The sequence below is a fragment of the Perca flavescens genome, chromosome 4 (assembly GCF_004354835.1).
Source record: "Perca flavescens isolate YP-PL-M2 chromosome 4, PFLA_1.0, whole genome shotgun sequence".
In the NCBI taxonomy this organism is placed as follows: domain Eukaryota; kingdom Metazoa; phylum Chordata; class Actinopteri; order Perciformes; family Percidae; genus Perca; species Perca flavescens.
Window position 1 is genome coordinate 35,600,059 of NC_041334.1, and position 26,028 is coordinate 35,626,086.

Genomic DNA, 26,028 nt, shown 5'->3' on the forward strand with positions numbered 1-26,028 from the left:
TGGCCATCTGTGTCACTTAAAGTGATGGTTCGGAGTAATTTCACCCTACGGTCCTTTGCACCATGACCTCGAGCCAAACACCCCCCCAGAAGCTTTTTTTACCTGGGTCAAACATTGGGAGAGTTAGCATAGAGTAGCGTTATCAGCTGAATAGCTTAGCGCAGGAGCTAATGGATCCAGTGATGTATCTTGTAAATGACCCCACTAATAATGCCCGAAATGATACCAAACTTCTACACTAGTACAAATAGGTTATGCACTCGTAAAATGATGGATTGGAAAGTTTGTAAGTACACCAGAAGTGTATGTAAATAACACTTGCCTGCTGGCTTCTGCTCTCTGCTGTTGTTGTTGTTGCTGCTGCCAGCAGTTAGACGAGTGCTTAGGGCCGTCTACAAATTACAACACCGAAAAGAGATGCAACAAAAATATTGATTAATTTAATGATTAAATAAGGTAATGTCTCCAAACTTACCTCAATTATAACTTGTCTCCTGCTAGTTATACTACAGCACTTACTTTAAAAAAAAGTTAAATTAATAAATCTAATAAAATAAAAAAATTGTCCTTTTGTGTGCAGAAAACTAGCCTTGTAATGAGTCGCTCCTTGCACATCAACCAGCAAAATTAAATATAATGCTTCACCCAGTTATGGAACAGAGAGACACAGAGAGTCTCCTGCATGAAGCAAAACACATCTGACAAGCCATATTTTCTAACTCCACATAGTCTCTGCCACACATTGTTATTTGTTGATTGATTTTTACACTGTATGTGAGAGATTTTTGCTGGTAATTACAAATGAGGAAAAGTCCCTATAAAACTTTTTTACAGGACAAAAAAAAAAAAAAAAATAATATGTAGAGTTATGGAAACAAGGCGATTATTGAACCCGTGCCAGAGTTTTATGTTTCTCAGTATGGATGACAGACCTACAGAAAGCCTTTGAAAAGTTGATAGAATATGTTAATATACTGCCAAAAATAATCCTTTGGTGAAGGTATTCATCTGTCTCTCAACTCACGCAACTGGAGGAAGGTGATGAAACAGTGTGGAAAAGAAATCACTCATTTTAGAGCTAAGTTTCAGAACGGAAATGGTTGAATCACAACCCATGCTTCCTGTTTTCAGTGTCTGCAATAGCTGTGCTACATTTACAATCTTGGAAAATTAAGCATCTAAAGGAAAACCGAGGTTAGCCCTTAGTCATACAACTCAATATGTTCCACATGCAATAGTTCAACTTAGGCATCTTTGCTTTGCAAAATCTGAAAATACATTATTTCCTCAACTGTAATGAAATTTTCCATGATGAAAATATAGCACAGTACAACAACATCCCTACAAGAAATAAATTAGTTGAAACCCTAAATCATTATTCCCATATGACAGTGACATGCGTCTAAACTCATTCAATGTATATAAAATGAGACAAAGATCTAATTTGAAAATGAATGAGGACACTCACACTGTGGAGTAAATTTCACACATTTTGTGGTTTCACCACTGTGAAACAAACCTGCGTGTAAAATCTCAGCAGACACAGGAGCACATCCATTGATTATATTCATCACAGGTTATAATAATAGGCTTCAGTCTCTTCCTGAGAGTTAGATGAGAAGATTGATACCACTAATGTCTGTCCAATAAATATAACATAAGGCTATAGCCAACAGGTGGTTAGCTTAACATAACATTACAGGAGTCAGGTAGCCTGGCTCTGTTCAAAGGTAAAAAGAAATTCACATATTAACACCTCTAAAGCTAACTAATTAACACGATACATATTATGTGTTTAATCCATAAAAAAACGGAGTAAAGACGACACGTCACAAGTTATAATATGATAATTAGTGAGCTTTAGGCAGACTTTTTACCTCCAGATAGAGCATAGCCTGCTGTTTCCTCCTGTGTCCAGTGTTCATGCTAAATTAAGCTAACAGATTCTGGCTTTAGCTTTATATTTAATGGACAGATAAGAGAGTGATATGTCTCATCTAACTCTGCAGAAAAGAAAATTAGAGCATTTCCCAAAATGTCAAACTATTGCTTTAAATTGATTTTCCAAAAAATTCTGTCCTTTTCATTCTGCAGCTTGTTTCAGTGTCAGAAAAGGAGTGACTATTGTTTTAAATCATCTATGGACTAATAGAGAATCAAAAGCTTCAGCATATCTTTTTACACAAAAAAACATATTGTCGTTCTGCCTTTCTTTCTTAGGACTGTTCACACTTCTCCAAAATGCCAGTGGATACAGTCATGGCCCTGAAGATGTTAAGATAGTCTTTAGACCTTATTTAACCTCTTAATATACTGTAATCAATAGGCTCTATTCACCAGCCGCAGTGAATTAAGATAGTGTGCTAGAGAATGGCTACTGTTGTAAAACTACAGAATTGCTCGTCCTTCCCTAGACCCATGTGGCCAATTAAACCACAAAATCCAAGACATCTAGGATTCGTCACTGTCAACTTGCAAGTGAGACATTATTGTGTCACACCAGGAAGTCCTGACATCCTAAAGCGCTTTAAAAGGACCTCATTCCTCAAACCGCAGCAAGAGTGATGTACGTATGAACCACTGACTAACATGAAAATAAAAAGGTAAGAAAACTCCTTTATCGTCTAAAAATTCATTTTCACGTTTATTGTCTGTTTAGAGCATTCATGCCTCTTTTGGTATGTTGACTATCTTGATAAAAGTGTTATGCTTTAGCTTGTAACATTCACTATTGTAACAATTGGCAACAAGTCAGCTACACATGCATGCTAGTTATTTTCGACGACCTCTACTAAAGGGATCCTTTGTCGATTTTAAACCAGCTCTGTGTCATCTTTGTGTGGGCAGTGTGTTTAGATGAACAGTGTTTGACTTCCCTCTGTGGCGCCAGTGTACAGCGCTCTGAGCAGCGGAGGTCGGCCGAGATCTGCTCGTGTCATCCGACGGATCGTGGCCGACATCCATGACGTGTTTTGCGGCATCCGGCAGATCTCGGCAGACTTTTGCTGCTCCACTCCGCTAGGAAGTCCGTGCACTGCCGCCACAGAAGGAACCCAAACACCGTTCATCTAAACACACTGCCCACACTGCCATGACACAGAGCTAGATTTAAATCAGCATAATGTCTCTTTAAATGCTGACAGAGGAGAATTGTCTTTCTGTGCTTTTAACACAATCAATGGTAACAAGCAGTAAACAGTCAACAGTCTGCTGCTGAGTCATGTTTATATGCTCAACATTTTCAACATTTTATAGCTGGATCCTTGTTTCTTTTAAACAAGGATCCAGCTATAAAAATAGTACTTGCACAAACTTAAATGCAGTATCAACTTTTAAATTGAACTACATCTTGCCAATTGTCTGATATGTACCACTGCATGGGCGAAAGATATAGCATTATGTTGTAGCATCTAAGCAGACTGTTTTACAATGATAATAATATATATATATTTATCATTAGAGTACAGACCTGCATCACTGAATGAGGAAAATATGAATATTCACAGACACGTATTATGAACAAATACATTGTCATTTTCATGAATATATACATTAATTAATTTTACTTTAATTACTTTATGTTCTGTTATTACTTGTGGAACCGTGTGAGAGCATTTTTACTAACTCAAACTTTAATACCATTGCAGTACAGACCTATATCACTGATTGAAGAATTACTTTTTTTATTATTTTATTATTTATGAACACACACATTGTCTTGCACATACATACATAGATATTCATGTATGACACTGTTTCACCCAAGATATATAGCCTTATGGATATAAGTGAGACGGCCACCTCTCTTTGCAAGACAATCCAACTCTGATGTCATCATGTCTGATATTAAAATACTCAGCACAGATGAGTTGATCGGTCAGCTGTGATCTGTAACGTAACTTGTTGTAGTTTATTCCAGAACAAGTTTGTTTCACACACATACATGGAACACACATCCTCTGTGCCTTTGCATGTTTCCTTTAGTAAGCTGTACTTGTCCAGTGTGGATGTAGTGAACTTTTGCTTGAGAAAAGGGTCGCACTGGATGTCAATCACTTTCATTTGCTCAACCCGGGGGGTTCTGTCACTGTCGAATGAAAGGGGACAGGACACCAGCTCCATTTCTCGTAACCTGAAAAATGCCGGTTGAACTGGGTGTGGAGTTCTGTGAGAGTAGTGGGACCGTATGTTGTCCACCAACCAGCACCTCTAATGCTCCCTAATAAATACTTCATATCTTGTTTGCTTAATCTGTGAAAATACAAAGTGCTTTGAACGAATCAGTCAATAAGTGCATGAAAGTCAATTGCCAGGACATCTGGACAAACACTGAAAATTAAATTAGTATCCAGAAAACTACTACTCAGATTACTTTGACTCTATGAATCAAACGTTTCCTTAAGTCTGGGATTGTATAGGATTTATGTAGGTTAAATAGCACAAGTCATGATAAAGACCCCAAATAATCTTCACAATTTTAAGAATCAAGGTGCCGATTTCTGTAAACTAATTAAGATATTCTTGGGTAAGAAGAAAAAAAGATCATTGAGTTCCTCTGCTAGTGCTGAAGAAGTTGCCATTGGTGATGTTTAAGCGATAGCTACAGACTAGGGCTAGATTTGACATGTCAGCCTAATTAGTGCGATTATCACACAGCTGCACAGGCTGAGAGGATTTGAAGTGGTTTTATCAAAAGGATCATTTTCCCGGGGAATGCCTCATCCCGACAGCATGTGCACTGCCAGATCCATTTCGGTTTGGGATGTGCAGGCGCTGTCTGCTCAAATATGCTGCAGATTTGAAAGGGTGAACTCGGAGTGGACAGCTGGAGAGTAGTGGAAGCACAGTGCTGAGTTTTTGCTCAGTGTATTATTGCAAATGAGTAAAGTTTTGAAGTGATTAGAGGCATTGTGTTTTCGAAAGGGCGCAGGTTCTGCCTCAGACCTCACAACAGACCAGTTTTTGGAAGTCTGGTCTGAACATATTCACACCAGCTTACCCCCAAATCATACTCTTAGCTGGCAGAGCGTAGAGGGTAAACCAAGTGTAGGCCTAATAATCTTACCAAACAGATTTGTCCACTGATGGTGGGCTAATTAACAGAATTAACTATTGGTGAAATGCCTCAGTTCAGCTAGGGATTTGCCTTTTCTTTCTAATAAAATTGGGGCAATTAGGAGTTAAGACAACCAAATTGTGACTTAAAGCTGCTCTAATCAATATTTCTATATTCAACAATGAATCAAAGACTGCGTGTGAAAGGAGTTGCATGCGGTGATGAATCCACAAAGAATTATCACTTCACCTTGCAGTTCCCATCAGCTTTAAAATAATTTCAGCTCATTGTTTTGGTTTTTCTTCCCAAAGCTTCAATGTTTTGGTTCCACCACTTGTGTCGTTTAAAAATGAAAAGCTGGAAAAATCCACTGTACTACATTCCCAGCAAATGTTAGCTAATTAGTATCAGGAGCTACCTGGTGAACACAATGGATCATTGAGCCAAATATGTCCCAACAGGAGCTACTGGAGACGAAATCAGAACCAAGAGGCGAGTGAATAATGGACTTACGCTCGACAGGTGAACACAAACACAACATTACATATTTCACCATGTCTGCTCGATGATGAACAGGCAACTGTTTGCTACAACCAGTTGCCAAGTTGTCAACTTTAAAGATGTTTATAACTTGTTCCTGCTGTGACCAAGTTAATATTATCATGTTCTACAGCAATACGTTTTATATTATTAACATGTTTAATCAGGGCAGTTCAAATCACTTAAATGTAATAAGACAGCAGAGTGTTGATGTTTGGCACCTTTTAATATTGCATAACCCACCCTGAAACATAAATGCATCTTTTACCCTCATTCAAATAACAATAACATATTCTCAGTGAAAGAATTTCTGGTGTCCCTCTCTCTCAATCATCATATTGTACTCCACTACAATACCTCATGTTGCTCACTGACTCAGACACATGCCACTGGCCTTGCACATACACACAAGCATGTTTTTTTGCCTGGCCTGTTTAACTCCTCCCTCCTGTCTCTGCCCTTGGGTGGGCTGGGGTCTTCAGTGCTCCCCCAGACCATCACGGCCTCTACAAGCGCCTCCAGAGTTCCCACCCTCTACCGGCCATGACGTCAAAGGTCTGGCTCCGCGACCAGCCGGTGTTTGCCAATCGCCAGGGTCAAGATCGCAGGGAGAACTGAGAGAGGAGGACCAGGGACCTTTTGCACCACGGCACCCAACACACCTCCACAGTCCATATCACGCCTCCCCGGAACGGCCCTGCTGTGAGCCAAGCCCCCATGGAAGTTCTAAAGGTAAGCCGGCCAATACAGTGGTATACATGTATGAGCGTTAGTCGTAATGTGAAATGTGACAATGTTCTGTAGGTGACATGGTGGTGGATACTCTCATGTGGAGCCTTGATTCCACCTATTCCAAACTGGGTTTTACATTTTCCACTTCTTTAAATTACAAATTCAACATGATTATGAACGTTGGCTACATCTTTGTCAGCTCCTGAGAAACAAATACTCTCTAAGAGTGGACTGTGTTAAATCCATAGGGGGGATTATCTCTTGACGGAATTCCTGGTTCCAGCCATTTGGCATTCAACACATTTAATCCTATTTGCTCCACTACACTGACATATTTTCATTCATTTCATTCTTGGTATGACCAAATGGACCCTGAAAACGTGAGAATATAAAGATGAGAAGATGTTTTTGTAAGAGAAAGAACACTGCTTCTATGCTCAAAATAACTGGCTTTAAAAACTCTTAGATATCAATATTAGATAATTAGGATGTGTATCAGTTTTCACTCCCTCAGGAATTTCAAAGTGTCAGTGATAGAAAATTCCAACTGTTAGACACTTGAAACTTAGTTGCCTTCCATTTCTGCCAATTATCACAGATATGCACGTGATATAATTTACTCAATTACGCTCTGCAAGATAAGCGTGACGTTTCTGTAGTTGGGTGATGGAGACCTTCTTTTAAGGTCATCAGTTGTTGACTTGTGTGTCGGAATTTTTTTGTCTTTGACATATCTGTGTGTTTATTGATAGCAGAGTAACCAGTATGGATTTCTTTTTTTGCAAGTTGGTCTAAAAGAAATTTACACTTGATAAAGCAAGACAAGTATTTGTGGGAACAATTTGGAGGAACTTTTTCTCATACTTATTTTCATAGTGAGTCCAAACAACCGTCCCAGTTTCCTGGGCAAAACACTTCTTGACAGTTTGAAGCTAACCTGTCTGTGGATTATCAAAGAGGCCCCCCCCAACCAAAAAAAGAAACCCGTGCAGGCAAGGTAAAATTAGCTTAGAAGTACCAGGCAGAGCTGCTGAACCATGAAAGTGAAAACATAAAGCTCAGATGAGGTTGTCCAAAAGGGGAGGGGAACCTTAATTAGCCAGGTAACCTCTGACCCCAGTCAGAATGAAGTGAAAAACCAGTTCAGGGATCAAGACAAAGGCAAGTAGAGTTTTATCACACACTCAACTCATACGTCAGCAACAAATACACATTTGAATCTTGAGCTCAATTAAGGAAAACACTATGGCATGGTGCAAGATAATCTAAAAATAAGCAAACATCAGCCACAACAGTACTGTATTAGTATTTAAGCCGCATTAGCCATTACACCTGCCAGCCTCTGAACACCCACACAGGTGATTTCAGGTATGGCTGATTAGACTTTGCTCAGGTTGATGCTGGGCCGGAGCTTTGATGGGGATTTATTAGATCACAAATTCTTACTATACATGAGAATGATAAAGCTTTCATTATTCCCCGCCCTAACCAGTGCAACAGCACTAACAGGGGACTCAGGAAGGTGTCACTCAATCAGTCTAACCACACCCACACAGTCCTGGGAAGAGGTCCAATCAGCTATCAATCCAACATACTGTGCTATGCTGAAAATTGGCTCATGCTAATGCTTGGTGACCATAGACTGTAAAAATTATGGACAAAGCTTCCGGACCTAAAAAGTGAAGCCAATGCAGAACCATAAACCTGCATTATATCTAATTTCCAGCAGGGGGCAACTCCACTGGCTGCAAAAAGAAGTCTGTTTCTATAGAAGTCTACGGGAAAATGACCGTACTTCTCACTTATTACCAATTAATAAACATTTTCATAATGAGTTTATGGTATCAATTGCTACTTTCAAGTCTTCTTCAATAGCCTGCCCTACAGCATGATGTTCATTTTGTAAATTATGATCCCATTTATTTTAATATGACAATAAAGCAGGCGATGCTTTAGGGGCGTGGCTATACACAGACTTGTCAATCGTGACAGAGGCTTAGCAATGCGTATCCATGGCACTGTGCACATTAAAATAGCCGTGAACTTGTTTTTGGGTGTTGTTTTCGTCTTTCGTATTTTACCCTCTCACTGTGTTTCCACTACATCAAAGTTAATTGGAACTTGGAAATTTGGTCACCTAAAAATGTCTTGTTGCGCGTTATGCCAGCCAAGCTAGCTTGCTACCGCTAGCATTAGCTGGTAACTTAAGGGAAAGTTTGCAGATTCTTTTTACTGTCGTACGCAGATAAATGGCGGCAGAGGTCTGTTTACCCGCCAGTAAATCTCCTCTGGATGACTAGCTTCAGAAGGGTTGACAACTTTCCACTTTTAATGTTTAGCTTAGTGCAGCGCCATGGCTTGGCCGCGTCATCCTCTCCAGCTCCACCCTCTCAAAAATGTTCACATCCGGTTGCAAAAAACCAAGATGGCGAAGCCCGTAGGCCTTTCGCCAAACTCAAGTCTTCAAAACGTCCACAGTACACAAACCAATCGGCAGTGTCACAGATGCTATGTCCACTATTTTTACAGTTTATATTGGTGACTAAACCGTACAGTGACGTTAAGGTTATAACAATGTTCAGCACACTTATCAAGTTATTTTTAGTATGATTGTTTTGACCATGGTTAACAGCACCGGGCTACCCCACAATTAACTTCAACACGTGATGTTAGCTGTATAGATAAATGACTAATCTAATGTTAATTTAACCAGCCAGCACAAACTCCAGCGCCCGGTGCTAACAACGCTAGCCTCGCTTTGCCAGACCTTCCTCTACAGTGCTGCGGAAGAGGGTTTGGCTAATCCACAAAGCAATCTGGGATGGGAGAAAAAACGTGCTCTGGTTTATTGGCATCTTTAGACCAATCACAATTGTCTTGGTTGGTGCTTAGCACCGAGCGGAGCCACGATGCGGCTACAAAATAGCCTCAGGAAGGAACTTGTTTTGGTGGAACATGTGTACGTTCAAAGCTTGTTTAGTCATGCAACAGAAAACTCAGATTGGACAGGTAGTCTGGCTAGCTGTCTGGATTTACCCTGCAGAGATCTGAGGAGCAGTTAATCATAGTCCTCATAATTCGACCGGAGTTTAAAATGTTAACACAAAGAAAGCGCAAGGTAACGGGATATCCAAAAAAAGTGTCATCCGGCGGAATTTCCAGCAGAACGAGAGCAATCCTGGAAGTGGAATGTCATGGATATAGACTATAACGATGCTAACGGCAATAACAAAAAGTGTAATGATCCGTCCATATTAGACCACAGGAGCTGGCACATCGGGCTGAAATCGATTGGTGATTCACAATGAAGACAACAACTGTCATGACCACACGCAACTTCACAACGTTATCAAAAGTCTGTGTTTACATCCATTGTTTTGATTAAGAGACCCCTAGCGGCAGAAAATGACATATTGTAATCTACGATTAATAGGTAAAGCTGTAAGTGAAAAAGGCTATATATAATGAAAACGTTGAATTAAAACTGTTATGCATTATAAAAGCCGTCATTTTAAAGATGTTCTTTACTGTCTTTTTTGTAACCGTGACAGCATGTGCTGCACAGTAGTTAAGTAAAGCTGACAGATACCTTTGATTATTACAGTTATATTTCATAATAGATGACAGGTATCATAGTGATTGCATGGCTGCGTATGTAGCCTAATTTCTTGTGTTAAGGAGGGAGGTGTCTTGTTTCTGTATTTGGGGTTCTTGTTTGTGTATAAAGTATGCAGTTTTTCAAAAATTCAGATCATAGAATTGATCTATTCCCTAAATGTTCCTCCTGAATTGTGTCTTTAAATTGCTTAAAGAATGGGATCGAAGAAAATCATATTATCTAATGGGCCAGAAAATCTCTGATTTAACTCCACGTGCAGACAAAATCACCAGATTCAACTCCACGTGCAGACATTCGTGGCTTACACTGACCTTTTCCACAAACTCCAGGCACATTGAGCTGAATAATGCTACATCTTTGTGCTCTTTGATTATTAGGGGTAGACTCTGAGGTCTCAAACTTGGCTAAGAGAGCCTTTTGTTTATTAAACTCATCAGAGTATACCTAGAGCTCTGTTCTCATTTTCTAGTAGCCAGTAGATTCTTCAAGATAAGATTTTCAAAAAGTAGGACATGTCTGCACAAGTTCCAAAATACTTGTGCAGAATATGGTAGTGCTTGACTTTGTGATATTTGCCCCTGCTGCTCAGTGAACACACAGTATCTTGTTTGACTGTTTTACTGTTTAACTCAGAAAGCTTAGCTGATTGCATAGCCCCTCACCAGGCATCATAACAAGGCTCTGTGTGTTTATGTTGCTGCTAAATTAAACTTCATTGTTTGTCACTTAAGCAAGTGCATGTTCATAATCCCATACAGAATGGACAATGTGCTTCATTCTTAGAAGAGGATGTTATGTTCTTGCTAATGTTACCCTGTAGCCACAGGCTAAGAGCAGAGAAGACATCTCTTTGTCCCAGGCTCCTCCTCTTGATGGAGTAGCCCGTCTGCTATATCTGCTATGCGCTATAGAGAATTGCTACTAAAGGCAAGAAAGCTAAATCTACTGCCTCCAGGCAATGGTGGAACTCAGTTCATGCAGTCCTTGTTTAACTAAAATTCCCTTCTACTATCACAGCCTGAATGTTGCATGTTAACAACCAGCTCATGGGTCACTCTCCTAATCTCCTAAAACTTCACTTTCCCCCCTCTCCCCCATCTCATCCCTTTTGGGATTCTCTAATGAAATGAAAGTGCTGGTGAACGCTGCCATCAAATTCACCCCCTGGTCACTACTATGTTGTCTGCTTCCACCCTAACCAAGCACATTCTGTAACTCCAACCTTCCTAATAAGGAAGACGACAAAAAGGGAAAACAGCTCTCTCCTACCCCAGGTGGCGAGACTGATAAGGCCAGCAAGGTCAACAAAAGTTTGCCTCATCAGGGCACCTGGGTAGCTCACCTGGTTGAGTGTGCGCCCCATGTACAGAGGCTCAGTTCTTGTAGCAGCTGCCCAGGGTTTGGTTCCAACCTGCAGCCCTTTGCTGCATGTCCATCCCCCTCCCTTAATCTGTCCTATAAATAAAGGCAATAAAAGCCAAAAAAATTATCTTTAAAAAAGGTTTGCCTCATCAGTCTCCCCTCCCATCTTGTCTTACTGGCAATTTCCACCGGTTGCGGAACGGCTCCGGAACAGCGGCGGAGTCATTAGGTTTCCATTAAAGTCAATGTGTGTATTTCCACTGACTGCGTAACAGCTGCGTTCCAACTACGTCCCAGCTCCGGCGGTCCGCAGCCCTCCGCAGCAGATACGCAGAGCTTCTATTTTGGCCGGACGCCGGGGAGCTCCGCAGCAATTCAGCACAATTCATATTGTGCGGGACAGGAAGTTGAGCACAGAAACAAAATAAAACATCCGGTGAATTTTCAAAATAAAATACACCGTGCTCCCGCCGGATCATATTTCCCTGCTACTACACCTTGAACACACAGCACAGGGTTGTTTCCCCTATACTCATCTGGATGGAAACAAACTGTTGTTGGTTTTGTGGTTGTATTCTACGTGAATCCGCGAGATCTCGTGGGTCCTCATGACTTCAGCTGTCAGTCATGGCCGCAGCCGTTCTGCAACAAATCTGGACCTGGTCGGTATTGACGGACGGCAACCATTGGAAATTAGGAGTTAGGGATACCTAATGGAAGTATTGACAACCAAAAATTTAAGAGCACAAAATAAATGATTGCGCTCCCTTTGAAAGTGCACAGATGATTTGCAAGAGGAATTATACAACTACATAAATTTTACCTGGAAGTGAAGGGTCATCTTGTTAGACCCTACCTTCGACTTTTAAAATAAAAGTTGGAACAGTGGCAAACTTTAAACACCAGGTGGAGACAAAGAGCAGTATTCTGTGTCTATTATCTTAAAAATCAAAACGCGACAACACTAAATGGCTAAAATCACTTTCAACTTGTTGCCAACTGATCTAGACATTATAGCAGAGTAACTGTGAGCAGTGTTGGGAAGGATACTTTCAAAATGTATTCCGTTACAGAATACAGAATACATGCCCAAAAATTTAATTTGTAACATATTCCGTTTCAATACTCAATCTGAGTAACGTATTCTGAATACTTGGATTAGTTCCACATTGAATTGCATTTTATAAGTGTAAGAATGCAGCCATCAAATCCTGCTTACAAAACAGGCCTATTCTGTGTGTTCTTCTATATCAACTGGCTGAATGTTTTAGTCCCAAGTCTCCCTGAAAGTGCAATATATTATAATTTGCTGTAGAGCTGCGTACTACAAAAATCTAACCGTCTAAGCTACCACGAGCTAATTTTAGCTATCGTTAGTTAGCATGCCAAACAGGGCTAGTCAGTCTTTCAACGGCTCTGGGGCTAGTCAATCAGCACATAGGAGTAAAACTACAGCAGACGACCCCTGGCTAATTAAAAAAAATAACTTACGGGTTGGAGGTGCAAGCAGAGGTTGCACTGCACACTTATATTTCGTTCTCCCTTCTCTTTCTTTAATGTGAAATGCTGTTTAAATTTCCAAGATAGAAACTCATTCCTGCCCTGGCTCTGTTGTGCCGGTTCCGGCTCCATCTCTACCTCTAGCTCCTGCTGCTCCTCTTCCGACTCCAAATAGCAAATTTTTTCGTTTTCATATTGGGGCTTCTGGGAAATGCATGGAGTTGCCTTAATTTATTTAGAGTGAATAAACTTGTGAAACAGAGAAGTATTGTCATGTAATCCATTGATTTCAACAATGGAACTGTATTCGAAATACCAACTATTTAAATTGTAACTGTAACGGAATACAGTTACTCATAATTTGTATTCTTAATACGTAACACCGGTACGTGTATTCCGTTACTCCCCAACACTGACTGTGACTGTGACAATGAAATTAATAGGTGCTCCAGCGCTGTGGAGATCGGTCTGGCAATCAGTACTCACCTCTAAATGGTAATGGCTCACACCCAAATTCCATTATCAAATTCCACAATCAACATTAGGACAAAATCGACCTACTATTACCTTTAGAATATAAGAATATCAAATAATATAATACTTGGTTTTCAAAATCCGGTACTGTACTGTTAAGTGTACTGTAAGTGTAAGTGTTAAGTGAGTTCAACTTGCATCACGTTTTCTGCCTCTGTCTGTCCTTTCGTGATGAAGGATGAAATCAATAGCCTGTGTGCCCTTATGTGCCTCTTCTGCACGATAGTGCCAGTGTGTTTTAATGTGCTGGGTAATGTCATTTTTTTATGCCGTGCGCTACATTAAAATCAATGCGACACACTTTACAAAAAGCGTGTTGAAATTTACAGCTATATTTCAATTTCTTTGCGGGAACACCGCCTTCACCTGCCATTTTTATCGGTTTGCTTTTGGGTCTGACTCTGAATTTTCCACGAAGCTTGCGCAGAGAACAGCTGCGCAACTGGGTTGCCAGGTTGAGGTGGTTTGTGGATTGTGTAAATAAGATGTGTTTCATACAAGATCTGGCAACTGGTCAACATTAGACAAATATTGGTCCGGAGTTTTGGCCATGCAAATTACGGGAGTTTCCCGTTAGAGGAAGAGGTCTGGGAGATAGGGCTAAAAAAACGGGAGAAACCTGGGAAAAACGAGAGTGTTGGCAGGTATGCATTATACCTATTTTTTTAGTAAAAACACCTAGAAATTATGAATTATTTTGACTAATAGTTAAGATAAGAAGAACGTATGTTGATTGATTATCACATCCTGTTTCGTGTATGGTACCATCCATGATACTTTTGGGCAATTTTGTTGAAAGAAACACACATTTTTTATATAGAAACTTGGAAACGGGTCAAATTTGACCCGAGGACAACATGAGGGTAAAAACCCCACTACTGGAATATAAAGCACTGAATAGTTTATTTCTGTATTTGATCTGCTTCTCTGTTATGAACTCTCCAGACCTCTCAGCTGGTCTGGTTCAGGTCTGCTTACTGTCCCCAGAGTCCAACTAAATACTGAGAAGTGAGGTTTCGAGGTGATCACCACACCTCCCTCTCCCACATTGTTACAGCAAAGGATGAGGGAGATCTGAACAAATTAGAGCACGATCACACTCTTTGGGAAATATAAACAACTTTTTTGCCAACTGATATCCTCTCACACACCTCTAATGATATACAGCCCCTCTGTTACTATGACCCACAAGCTAACGTGCGGGTTTATAGGATAGGCCTGGTTGGCTAGTCACAGCAAATTAAATTTGAATGGATATATGTACAATATCCCAGAGTTCCAGATGAGTAATCAAGGGGTGATTACCCATGATGCTCACTGGTCGCTCACCTGGTTGAGCGTGCACTCCACGTACGAAGGCTCAGTCCTTACAACAGCGGCCCAGATTCGATTCTGGACCTTTGCTGCATGTCATCCCCCTGTCTATCCCCCTTTTCCTGTCTTCAGTTCTTAATATCCAATACAGACCAAAAAGCCACCCCCAAAAAAGAGATGAGTAATCAAAATTTTTTTAATTATAAATAAATAATTTTAGATTATCTAGGGCAAGGTTTTATATGTTGTTAAACCTTACAACATTAGTGGGAAAAAAAAGGTTGGCAAACCCGTGAGTGTGGGAGTGTGATCTATCACCGAAATACTTTGGACTTACATTTAATTTCATGTGTATTTTTATGGTCCTTGTGTTGTGAACCTTGCTTTTGGTTACCTCCTTTCATGTTCACTATCTCCATCGTAATCCCAAAATGTATAGTTTTAGGGAGAAAATATGAACACTTCATGCGCCAAACTAATGCCACCTTCAGCCACTCTCAACATGGCCTTTCCAAGATTTATATTAGATATACACAATGAACACTGCAGACTCCAAGGACTTGTAGTTTATTTTATTTATTATTTAAAACCTGGAGCTACGTACGTAAACTTCATAATCAACGCTATGCTCATGCTTTCTCAAATTGAATCCCTACAGCACCATGAAATCAACTGAAATTGCATCAGTGAATATAAGGATTCACATCTTATCATTAATAGAAGATAAGAATAAAAGTCATTAAAGGGTAATATTTAAATATCCCTCTGTTTCACCAAAGGTCTGATTAATATGGTTATCTGTTACATATTATTTATTTCATGTGGTACTAATCTATCCACTCATCCACTTTGCACTTTTTAAGTTGCCGTTGATGTGATTTGAAAACAAAGACTTAGCTCTAGTGTAGTTATCTCCTTAACTTTCAGCTCACACTAAATGCTTAGCATCCTCCTTTGACAAAATGCCCCCAAGTGTGGCTGGTTACCAAGGCAGTACGAAACAGATTAGAGCTGGGCTGAGAGAAATGAATGGATCTGTTTCTTTTCAGGGGTCAAGTAGTGACGACTATCTCTCCAAATGTTACTGGTCCTCAAGGCGTCTAAAACATAGACCCATGTGCTCTCCTTGAGAAGGTAATAAACCTCTGTCTCACAAAGAGTCTATGAATAAAGGGAGAGCTTGGCTTGCTGTAGGGATAAATGAAATACATCCCTTGTTGATAGTTCCTTCTCAATGCCAAAGGTTTGGCTGAAGGAAAAGGCCACACTGCGGAGGGGAGACAAAGAAACGCTCTACTATGAGTTTACAAAGAATGCTTTCTCTGTTTTATCATTTAAGGCTCTGTCCAGCCAGAGGGCACTTCCTCTGTGTTTGTGTTCACCTCTCCAGCTCCTAGTGAGTTTCTAATCCAGACAAAGACGCAATGCTCTGTGTTCCAGCAGCGTTACACAAGATGCGGCGGCAGACGTTTGCATTCAGTAGCTGCACGAATGATAGTGCTTCATCACATGTGAGGATCCTGAGAAGCAGCTTCATTTCTGAGATAAATGTTTGACTCCGGGGGTTGGGTTACTATTTAACATCATGATAGAAATCTAGCTTTAAGCTCAGTGCATTGTGTTTTTCTACCATGTGTGCTTTGCTTGTACAGATTCGCATCATCATCGATGGTGACAAAATGTAAGTTGGGTAAATAATTGGTGCTTCAGTATTCCTTGGACCAAAACATTTTATGTACTTCAGTTGAGTGCATTCATAATGTGCTGCAATGTGGCATTATACTCAACAGTTTTTATAAATTATCCAAAGTCGATGTTATTCCTCTGTGGAGTATTAGTCACAGCCTATAAAGCTACACTGAGATAACACACACTGTCACTCAGAACACACTGAGGGTAAAAACACTAGCATCAAACACCAATACACAAATTACAAACTTTCTCACTCTCTACAGTTTGAACAATTTGAGTGACTTGACACTACTCAATAGTTTATTTAAGGAAAAAATATAGATTGTTTAATATACCAATTTTTACGTAAGGTAAACAAGAAGGAATGAAAATCAGCAGTTTTCTTCAAATATAGTATTTTGTCTCTAGTAATTTATGGAATTACTGGGGGAAAAAAACAAAAGGTACATACGTAACAGTAACAAAGAATAGTGACTAATCCTGCCTCTCTCCAGCATCATGTGGCAAGTTTTCTTCATCACATTAGATGTCTGCATCATCTCTAAATACAAATGAATGTGGTGTTTCTATTGCTTTCACCTCCATTACTTTCTGAAAAACTGTAAGAACACAGTTTTACTATTGTAAAGATATAGTGTTTTTCACTTTTTTTATAGCTGTGTACATAACCTCAGACATCTGACCTGGACATATTGGTATCTTTGCTCTTTTACCTGTTTCTCTCAAACAGTACAGTGTATAATTGTTTCATTCTTATTTGGTGTTTGTATACAAAAAAAGTCTCTCTGAGCTTTCTCTGTATAAATACCATACATGTTCACTAACTAATCTAAAACAAGACACCTGCTTAGGCTTTCAGCTAAAATTGCAATCAGCAGTGTTTGATAGGCACCAGACTGGAATCTATTCTGTTTTGAATGCGTGGTTAACAGTTTTGACAGCAGTGTGTTAGCATTTGAACAAAGTGCTGTAAATCTACAGTGTTGTGCACGTTGTGGTTAAAGTCGTGGGATAAGTGTGTAGAGTTTTGAAAACTGTGTTCAAGCAATGAAAAACCAACTAGAGTTTGGTCCACATGAACTGCTGGTGTGCAGACTGTAGTTAGAGTTTTGCACATGTGACTCCAGTTGTACCCACTGTCGTTTAGCAATCGAAAAAAACTGTAATAGACACACTGACATTTAGATTTTTGTAGAGTAAAGAGAGCTGTAAAACACTTGATATTGTTTCCCCACATTAACACTGAAGTTACCACAACACAATGTGTACAACAACAGTGTGTCATCGTGGTTAGTCATTACTAGACGTGAGCGGCCACTACAAGCCATCAAGGACCTGTAAGCCAGAGTTGGGAAAGGATAACAATAAAAACAAATTGTGACTGAACACTGCTTATGCAGGACCACCCACCCCAACCCTTCCTAAGAAATATACACTTTTACTGGTACTTCAGAAATTACCAAAATATGACTTACTCCTCATGCAATACGATTATATGATGAATATAGTGTTATAGTGCATTTTTAGAAGGTGCATGTTTTTAAATTAACTAAAAACACGTCATACACGGTAAGTCAAACCTGGATAAATGCCGGCAACAGAAAACTTCCTTTGGTGCCTAAAGTTCTTGACAGAGAAACTCAACAAGAACTTTGGATAATGGTGCCGTTTTGATGTTTTGATTCTAAACTGCAATGCCATTTGGCGATGACCCGTAAAGCTATAAACACATGTAGAATGTTCTGTTATTTTTGCCTACCATTGAACTCCTCTTTGCATTGCACCATTACACTTGACATATTCTTCCGAGCTGATTTACTTTAAAGTGTCATACTGGCCAACCAAGTTGGCCTTTTTATTGGGATAAGGTTGACTCTTGTATGAGGATGCCATTGTGCACGTTACACTGCTTTTGTAGGGAACCATATGATATGATGGGTCATGATCCCACCAATCTGTTTCCAACAGTGTTACAGTTCTATGATGCATCTCTGGCCACAACATTTTTTAAAAGTCAATTACCACACCCTCTGGGCTCCTTCCAGTGCACCATTTACTGTGCTTGGCGCCATGATTAACTGATTCACAAAAATAAAGCATATTAAAAGCTTTGGAAGACACAAACTCTTTGACTGCTGCTCTATTTATACTAGGATTGATATCTAATGCTTTCCAATACAGATAGAGTGGACCTAAGCTGGACAAAAGAACATCTTAAGAGTCAATACATTGCCATTGAGTCTGAAAATCAAAGTTGTTCACATTCTTTACCCTACAAATGCAACTGCACAGCAAATGTGACGGCTAAACGTACAATATGTAATTTTCTGCCGCTAGTCTCTCAATCGAAACCATAGATGTAAACACAGACTTTTGATGACGTTGTGAAGTTGCATGGTATCTTTATGAGAGTTGTTTCATTGTAAACCACCATTACCGATTAAAATGTATCTGTTCACGGACGAGGTTAATCTATTAAAGTTGTATTCACATTAAGTTTAGTAAGTTTGTGTTTTTCCACATAATTACTTTGATTCGATTAGCTGACCGGTTAATGAGCAAGCAACCTAACATGCGCTAGCAGCTAAATCCACAATATCACAATCAAATAATAAAAGTAAAAAATTAAATTAAAGGGTTTTAACATTAGCCCACTCCCCCCAAGAGCTGGGAGACTTAATTTGCTGGGGTGGCACCCTCTCATCCTGACTGAAGCCTCTTAGTGGTGGAGAGTGAGGCAGACGGACTAGCTGGCTAACTTAGTAGTATATTAGTCAACTACCTATACAGCTAATGTAATGTGACAAATTTAATCAAGGGTTAGCCCAGCGCTGTTAATCAGGGTTAAAACAATCATACTATATAGCATGTTGAACGTTGTTGTAACCCTATAACATTATGATACAGTTTCGCAACCAGGCATTAGCATGAGCCACTTGCCAGAAATGTTACATATTATATCTTTAAATGTACACTACTTAAACTCCAATCCCAAAAATTCATAATAAATTCATACATTGATATAGATAGTTTGTAGTCAAACAATGGTGTCAATTGTGTTCCTGATGCTCAGAACAAATAATGTTTTATACCAGATGAGCAGAACTAAAGATTAAACGTTAGTTGGCCTGAAGCAAGCTTCAGTCGCAGGCTACCGGCCAATCAGCAAAAAGGCTCCTTTGTAAGCCGGAGGTGGTGACGTCAAATGGGCTCAATAAAGACATAAATTCATAGTTAAACTTGAACAACACATCAGTGGGAGGATGAGTCTTGGTGTCCTCCTCCATTTCTTAACTTGCATAACTAATGAGCTGTAAATCTTGGATAAATTAAGCAGGACTAGTGAGCACTCTCAGATTTGCTAGCTGGCTGTCCACCGTGAGGGCTAACAAGATAAAGGGATTATGTACTGTGTGTAGATTATTTATATCAATTAATACTCAAATAACATGTTGGAAATGCTTGAATACAGCCACTATCAGGTGAGATGGGTTGATTTTTTTGTCTTTAAAAAAAATGGACGGATGGACTAAAATAGAGCCTGCAGATAGGCTAATATTTAATTATTTTCTTGTGTTTGAAATAGGATTTATTTTGACTATTTAATTAGACTCCACTGCCATTTTCCCTCTCTACAGTGTTTTTTACACTTGCTAAACATAGTTCAGAACCGTTGGTGCGACGGGAACTATACAGTATGGCAGAAAAGCTAATGCCTGATAAACAGTTGTTATATTGCTGTATGAGTTGCTGAAGTGCTGCACAAAATTTAACTGGTCATATATTTGTGACACAACTGCACTGCTCCACAGTCTCCTCTCTGTGGAGAGTTTTTGTCTTGAGTAAATAAAATCGACCAGCAGCAGGGTACAGTGTTCCAAAGCAAGCCTGCAATCAGCCTAGAGGAGTTGGCTTATGAAATGGTGTTTTCAGTTTTCATTGATCGGCATAATACATGTGATTAGTAATTTAACTGCAACACAGCAGTACAACTTGACTCCTTGTAGTTACTTTGTACGGTAAACTACACTCAGGGTTTAAAAATAGAAGCATCAAACATGAAACTGAATCTAAAATATCTTTGGATTTACAGGTTTTACTCAGTATAATTGTACTGTCATCACTTAAAAAATTTTTTTTTCAAATGAAAATCCCAAATGCTATTTCTTTGACAAATCATAATTGATGCTTATTAATTATTTATGCATGAACTAGCTATTTTTTAACCAATCTACAATACAAAAAGCATATGCTAGACTTGATAAAAGAATGAATCCAAAATCCCAGTATGTAATGTATACGTCTTACTCATGTAGGTGCAGGCCCACCTGGAGAATCCCACCAAGTATCACATCCAGCAGGCTCAGAGGCAGCAGGTGAGGCAGTATCTGTCCACCACCCTGGTGGGTAAAGTCGGCAGCCAGTGCCCCAGCCAGCCCCCTGAGCACGGCATGCCACCCGGGCCTGGCAGCAGCGCCCCCAACAGTCCCATGGCCCTGCTCACACTCAGCTCCAACTGTGAGAAAGAGGTACGCCTGCACATTACCAAACACATTTGCTTTAATTACATCCAGATATCCTTATGAACTGTGATTATTAAATTGAATGCATTTTTGTGCCATACAGATGGATGATGTCATTGATGATATTATTAGCTTGGAGTCAAGTTACAATGAAGATGTTCTTGGACTTATGGATCCAGGACTCCAAATGAACAACCCGGTAATGTTTGGCACTTGAAGTCTTTATTAGTTTATGGAAAACTATTACTGTTGATATATACGTCTTTGAATTTAAATTTAAATAAAAGACATAGTTGTTCTTTTAAAGCATGCACTATAATGTCATGTCTTTAATACTCTGTAGCTCTCTGTGTCTGAAAACCTTCTCGATGTGTACGGCAACCAAGGACTTCCACTCCCGGGCCTCGCCATCAGCAACTCCTGTCCATCCAACATTAAGAGAAAATACACAGGTAAACTACTGAGAAACATCTTTCGCACACAGTATCAGTATTTATTCTGTTTTGCTGTTGATTTACTGTACTGTAGATATCATTTCGCTTGAATTGAGGTAGGTACAATAAGTGCTGTAAAGTCAGACTGGGAAATCATTTGACTATCAATTTCATTTTCTGTGACTAACAACTGACTCTTAGCACGTACACCTCGCTTGATCTGGTAGTCAAATGTGATTAAAGTACGCACTGAGAAAAATGTGTAAGGTCTATTTGTCTAAGATCTGATACAGTTTTATACTGTAAATGACTAAATCCTAATCAATGTGAAATGAATAGAATGTAAAAGGTGAAAGCATGACTTAGGCCAATGTCAATAATTGTGTGCAATTTGGCAATGCGCAATATACTATGAAATCAATTGTTTGCCAAATAATTACTCCAGCTCCTGGCATGAAGCAAGTACTGGACAAGCATGAATCCTGTGGCCTGTACGAAAACTATCAAAGGCCAGAGGGCTTTCCAGTAGGTAAGCAAAGCAACATGAATAAAGTGAAAAAGATTGTTTTGTAAACTGTAAAAGCTGTTTTCAATCTGATTTACAGAAACTGTTCTGTAGAAAGTGTTTTGTGTATGACTAAATCGCACACAATACAAATCAACTGTAATTACACAGTTAATTAACATGATTTTAGCTTTATTTAACATGTGAATGATATCTTATTGGATGTTATTATCGAGCATAGCACGGTAAATTAAAAGATTTAAAATGTTCTAGTGGACAAAGTAACAGATTTACTGTGGAATATTAACATGTGATGCCAGTTAGTGACCCTTATTGAACAATGGCGTTTTCTCAGAGCACTGACATTCACTTTTCTCTTTGCTTCCCAGAGGCTGAAGTCCGTGCTCTTGCTAAAGAGAGACAGAAGAAAGACAACCACAACTTAAGTGAGTCAATCACAACAGAATCATCAGAATTTTTATAATTCTTTTAATGATTGTCTCAATGGTCATGCAAGTTAGTTCTTTGGCAAAATGTCAAGTTACAGTTATTATGAAATATCACTTTCAACTACTGGCTTGTTTTTTCTTTTTAATTGTATTTCCAATTATTCAGAATAATTTTACAAAAAAAGCAGTGAAATTCATCAACAAAATATATTTTTTTTTATATAAATAAAAAAAACATTTGATTTTTTTGTTAAATTAAAATGTATGTTCATGTTTTTTATGACTTTTGAATTGAATTTTTAAAGACTGGTTTACAAAGCTGCTGTACTTATCCTATTTGACAAATTCTAGTTGAACGAAGACGGAGATTCAACATCAACGATCGCATCAAAGAACTGGGAACCTTGATACCCAAGTCAAATGATCCGTAAGTAGGTTTTGTATGTATTTGTGCTAATGAATGCATGTGCTATCCATCTGTGCTATCTGTCTATTCATTAACTTCATTTTTTAACATCCTCCTCTTTAACATCCAAGAGAATCCAAATACGGGTGGTTTACAAGTCAAATACGGTTGCATTTTGGCGAGAGTTACGCTTTAAAGCGTAAATGCAACCATATTCTCATTTTTCGGTCAAATGGCCTTTTGAATGGGAGTGGTGGGGGCACTTTTATGCTAGCATCAAAATAGCTATTTTTAAAACACTAAGCTGGCTCGACACAACATGAAACTATGCTCGAAGTATCAACAAGGGCTCTACACCTTAACAAAAGCATTGAGAACATTGTTTGTGTACCCAGAGTTTACTAAAAAGAAAGGTTTTGAACAACTCACCGTAGCGCTTGTTGTTTCCGGCCGCTACCACCTCGGCTTCTTAGTGTTTTAAAAATAGCTATTTTGAGGCTAGCATAAAAGTGCCCCTACCACTCCTATTCAAAAGGCCATTTGACCGAAAAACGAGAATACGGTAAATCTTAAAAGTGGCGCTTCCGTCCTAAATATGCTTTTTTAAGTTTGACTCGGGTACATTCACAAAAAGACCCTAGGTTGCATTTTGGCGAGAGTTACGCTTTAAGGTTTAATAACTTATAGGCTCAGAGGGGCTGTAAAGAATCCTGCGCTGTTTTGGTCAGCTGGTCAGCTGATTCTGACTGTAGACCTTTGTCTCCTGTATACCCCAGAGACATGCGTTGGAATAAGGGCACCATTCTAAAAGCCTCAGTGGACTATATCAGGAGGCTACAGCGGGAGCAGCAGAGAGCCAAGGAGCTGGAGTGCAGACAGAGGAAGCTGGAGCACGGAAACCGCCATCTAATGCTTCGTATACAGGTTGGTCATTCATCTTTGGTGGAACAAACTGCACGCTACTTTACTCATACAAACAGTATTGGGTATTTATAAGGGTATTTTATTCTTCTATTCATCTACAAGGTGTATAATGTCATATTCCTATTATGAGGCTAGTACATTGCTTAAAAGAGCAATGATGAATTGTAATAACTTTGGTGATCCTGTATAGCATATAGACCGCTATATGCTATACAGGATCACCAAAGTTATTACAATTCAAAGGTTTGGCAAAGCGAGACTAGTATATCATCAACGTTAGGTCAACATTGTAAAAAAATTTTTTGCACTTTTAGTGCTAATTAGCTAATGTTAGCATGCTAACACATGCAACTTAGATGGTGAACATGGTAAACATAATACCTGCCACACATCGGCATGTAAGCATTGACTCAGGTGAGCATAATAGCATGCTGACATTAGCATTTAGCTCACAGGACTCACAGAGCCGCTAGAATTGCAGATAAAAACCTTTCCCAGTATAGCACTAAGTTTATTAAATCATGTTGTTTTTTATAATCATCTAGGAGTTGGAGATCCAGGCCCGTGCTCATGGTCTTACAGTTGTTCCGTCCTCATCCGTCTGCACATCGGATTTGATTGGCCGAGCCATTAAACAAGAACACGCCCTCGGCGACTGCCCAGCTGACCTCTACCAGCACAGCTCGGCTCCAGACATGTCACCTCCAACCACACTGGACCTCAACAACGGCACCATCACCTTCGACCAGATTCCTGCAGACGCCGGGGATCCTGATCGCTATGGAACCCCCAGGACCTGTAAAATGAAGGAATTTGTAAGGGACACCCTGTCGCCAATATCCACAAGTGATCCCCTGCTGTCCTCGATGTCCCCAGATGGCTCCAACCACGGTAGCAGCCGGCACAGTTCCAGCTCTAGTATGGATGAGAAGGAGCATGGCTGTTAGCATACAGACGCTTTCTATCTGTAGCATCCCATCAATGAGGCACTCACCTTATAGTGACTTAAAGAATTCACATGCCTAAGTGAATAAACTCTTATGAACTCTATTTTTTATCTTGATTCCATTCCTTGTACTTTTTGCCCATTTATTGCTGAACTGTAATGTCCTGTATGTTAATGTGCCTGAGGTATTTCAGTTCCTCGATTTTACACTATATTTTTACATTCTTGATGCTGTATAGATGGGCAGTTGACAAATATATACAAGGTGACAAATCTGCTGTCATAGACTGGCCAACTGAATGATTTAACAGTTTATTTTTGTCTTTTTTAAAACTATGGTTTTAATATCTGTCCCATATATACTCTGTATTGAACTGTCTATGGCAAAAAAGATAACAAACATATGTGAAAATGTTTTGGTTGAAAAAAATGCAAAAAGGTTTAGTGTAATGTTCAAAAAATCAATTAAGTTCTTGTAGACATGAATATTAGATTTATGTCTTAAACTTCTGATTGTTCCATTGCAAGAACATACTCAACATATATAAAAAAAGGTTTTTAAATATTAAAGGATCAAGTATTGCATATTATTGCAAACTATTTATTGTTTCTAAACATATTTAAATGTATATTGTTATATCCTGTGCTCTTAATGTACTCATTGACCACATTATTATTATCATCATTTATTTATTATATATTCTTTATTATATCCAGTGAGAGCTCCTTTTGTTTTAATGAGATTTTGAGATTTATACCAGTGCTTACAGATTGGTTTTCTTACAGATTGGAGTTTTATTTATTTTTTATTTTTAACGGCCCACAAAAACCCACAATATTCCTATTCTAACATGATTTATGTACAAATGTTAATGACAATGATAAGGGCAAATAAGACACAAGTTGTATGTGACAAAACTGGGTGAATAGGGTAAAATGACCTTATATTGATAATGGTATCAGTATCAGGTATCAGTATAGTATTTTTAATGAGTCCTGGTGTGATACATCATAGTTCTTTATAAATAAACTAAAATGTGGTTTGCTAACAGGGGTTCACAACAGCCTTTGACCAAACATGTCATTGCTTTGTAGGCACTGACCACTTACTGATTTCATCTTTATCTTGCATAACTCAGAGCTAAGGAGATGTATATGGAGGGAAATCTTCTTTTTTGATGTTTGGACAGAACTGGTTGATACCATATGAGGCATTTTTGTTAATGTTTGTTATCTCTTGCCAATATTGTAAATAAATAAAACACTTGAGATACTGTATCCAACATTTATTTTGGAATTCGTGTGTGTGTGTGTGTGTGTGTGTGTGTGTGTGTGTGTGTGTGTGATCAGTGGTGGAATGTTACTAAGTACATTTACTCAAGTACTGTACTTAAGTTCAAATTGAAGGTACTTGAACTTTACTTGAGTCTTATCTTTTCATGCCACTTTCTAACTTATACTCTACTACATTTCAAAAAGAAATACTCCACTA

At 39.1% G+C, this 26,028-nt stretch overlaps 1 protein-coding gene across 2 annotated transcripts; it reads left to right on the top strand.

Annotated features, from left to right (window-relative positions):
- Positions 1 to 2,555: 2,555 nt before the first annotated feature.
- Positions 2,556 to 25,805, top strand: mitfa (melanocyte inducing transcription factor a). 2 transcript variants are annotated; one of them, XM_028575245.1, is made up of 11 exons: positions 2,556 to 2,603; positions 5,518 to 5,578; positions 6,079 to 6,328; positions 20,666 to 20,878; positions 20,976 to 21,071; positions 21,216 to 21,324; positions 21,752 to 21,835; positions 22,201 to 22,257; positions 22,612 to 22,687; positions 23,443 to 23,590; positions 24,136 to 25,805. In XM_028575245.1, exons 3-11 carry the CDS (start codon positions 6,314 to 6,316, stop codon positions 24,535 to 24,537), a joined length of 1,200 nt encoding a protein of 399 aa, XP_028431046.1. In that variant the 5' UTR covers positions 2,556 to 2,603; positions 5,518 to 5,578; positions 6,079 to 6,313; the 3' UTR covers positions 24,538 to 25,805. The 2 variants fall into 2 exon arrangements, with proteins under 2 accessions (XP_028431046.1, XP_028431045.1); XM_028575244.1 differs by having other exon boundaries at positions 5,518 to 6,328.
- Positions 25,806 to 26,028: the final 223 nt, after the last annotated feature.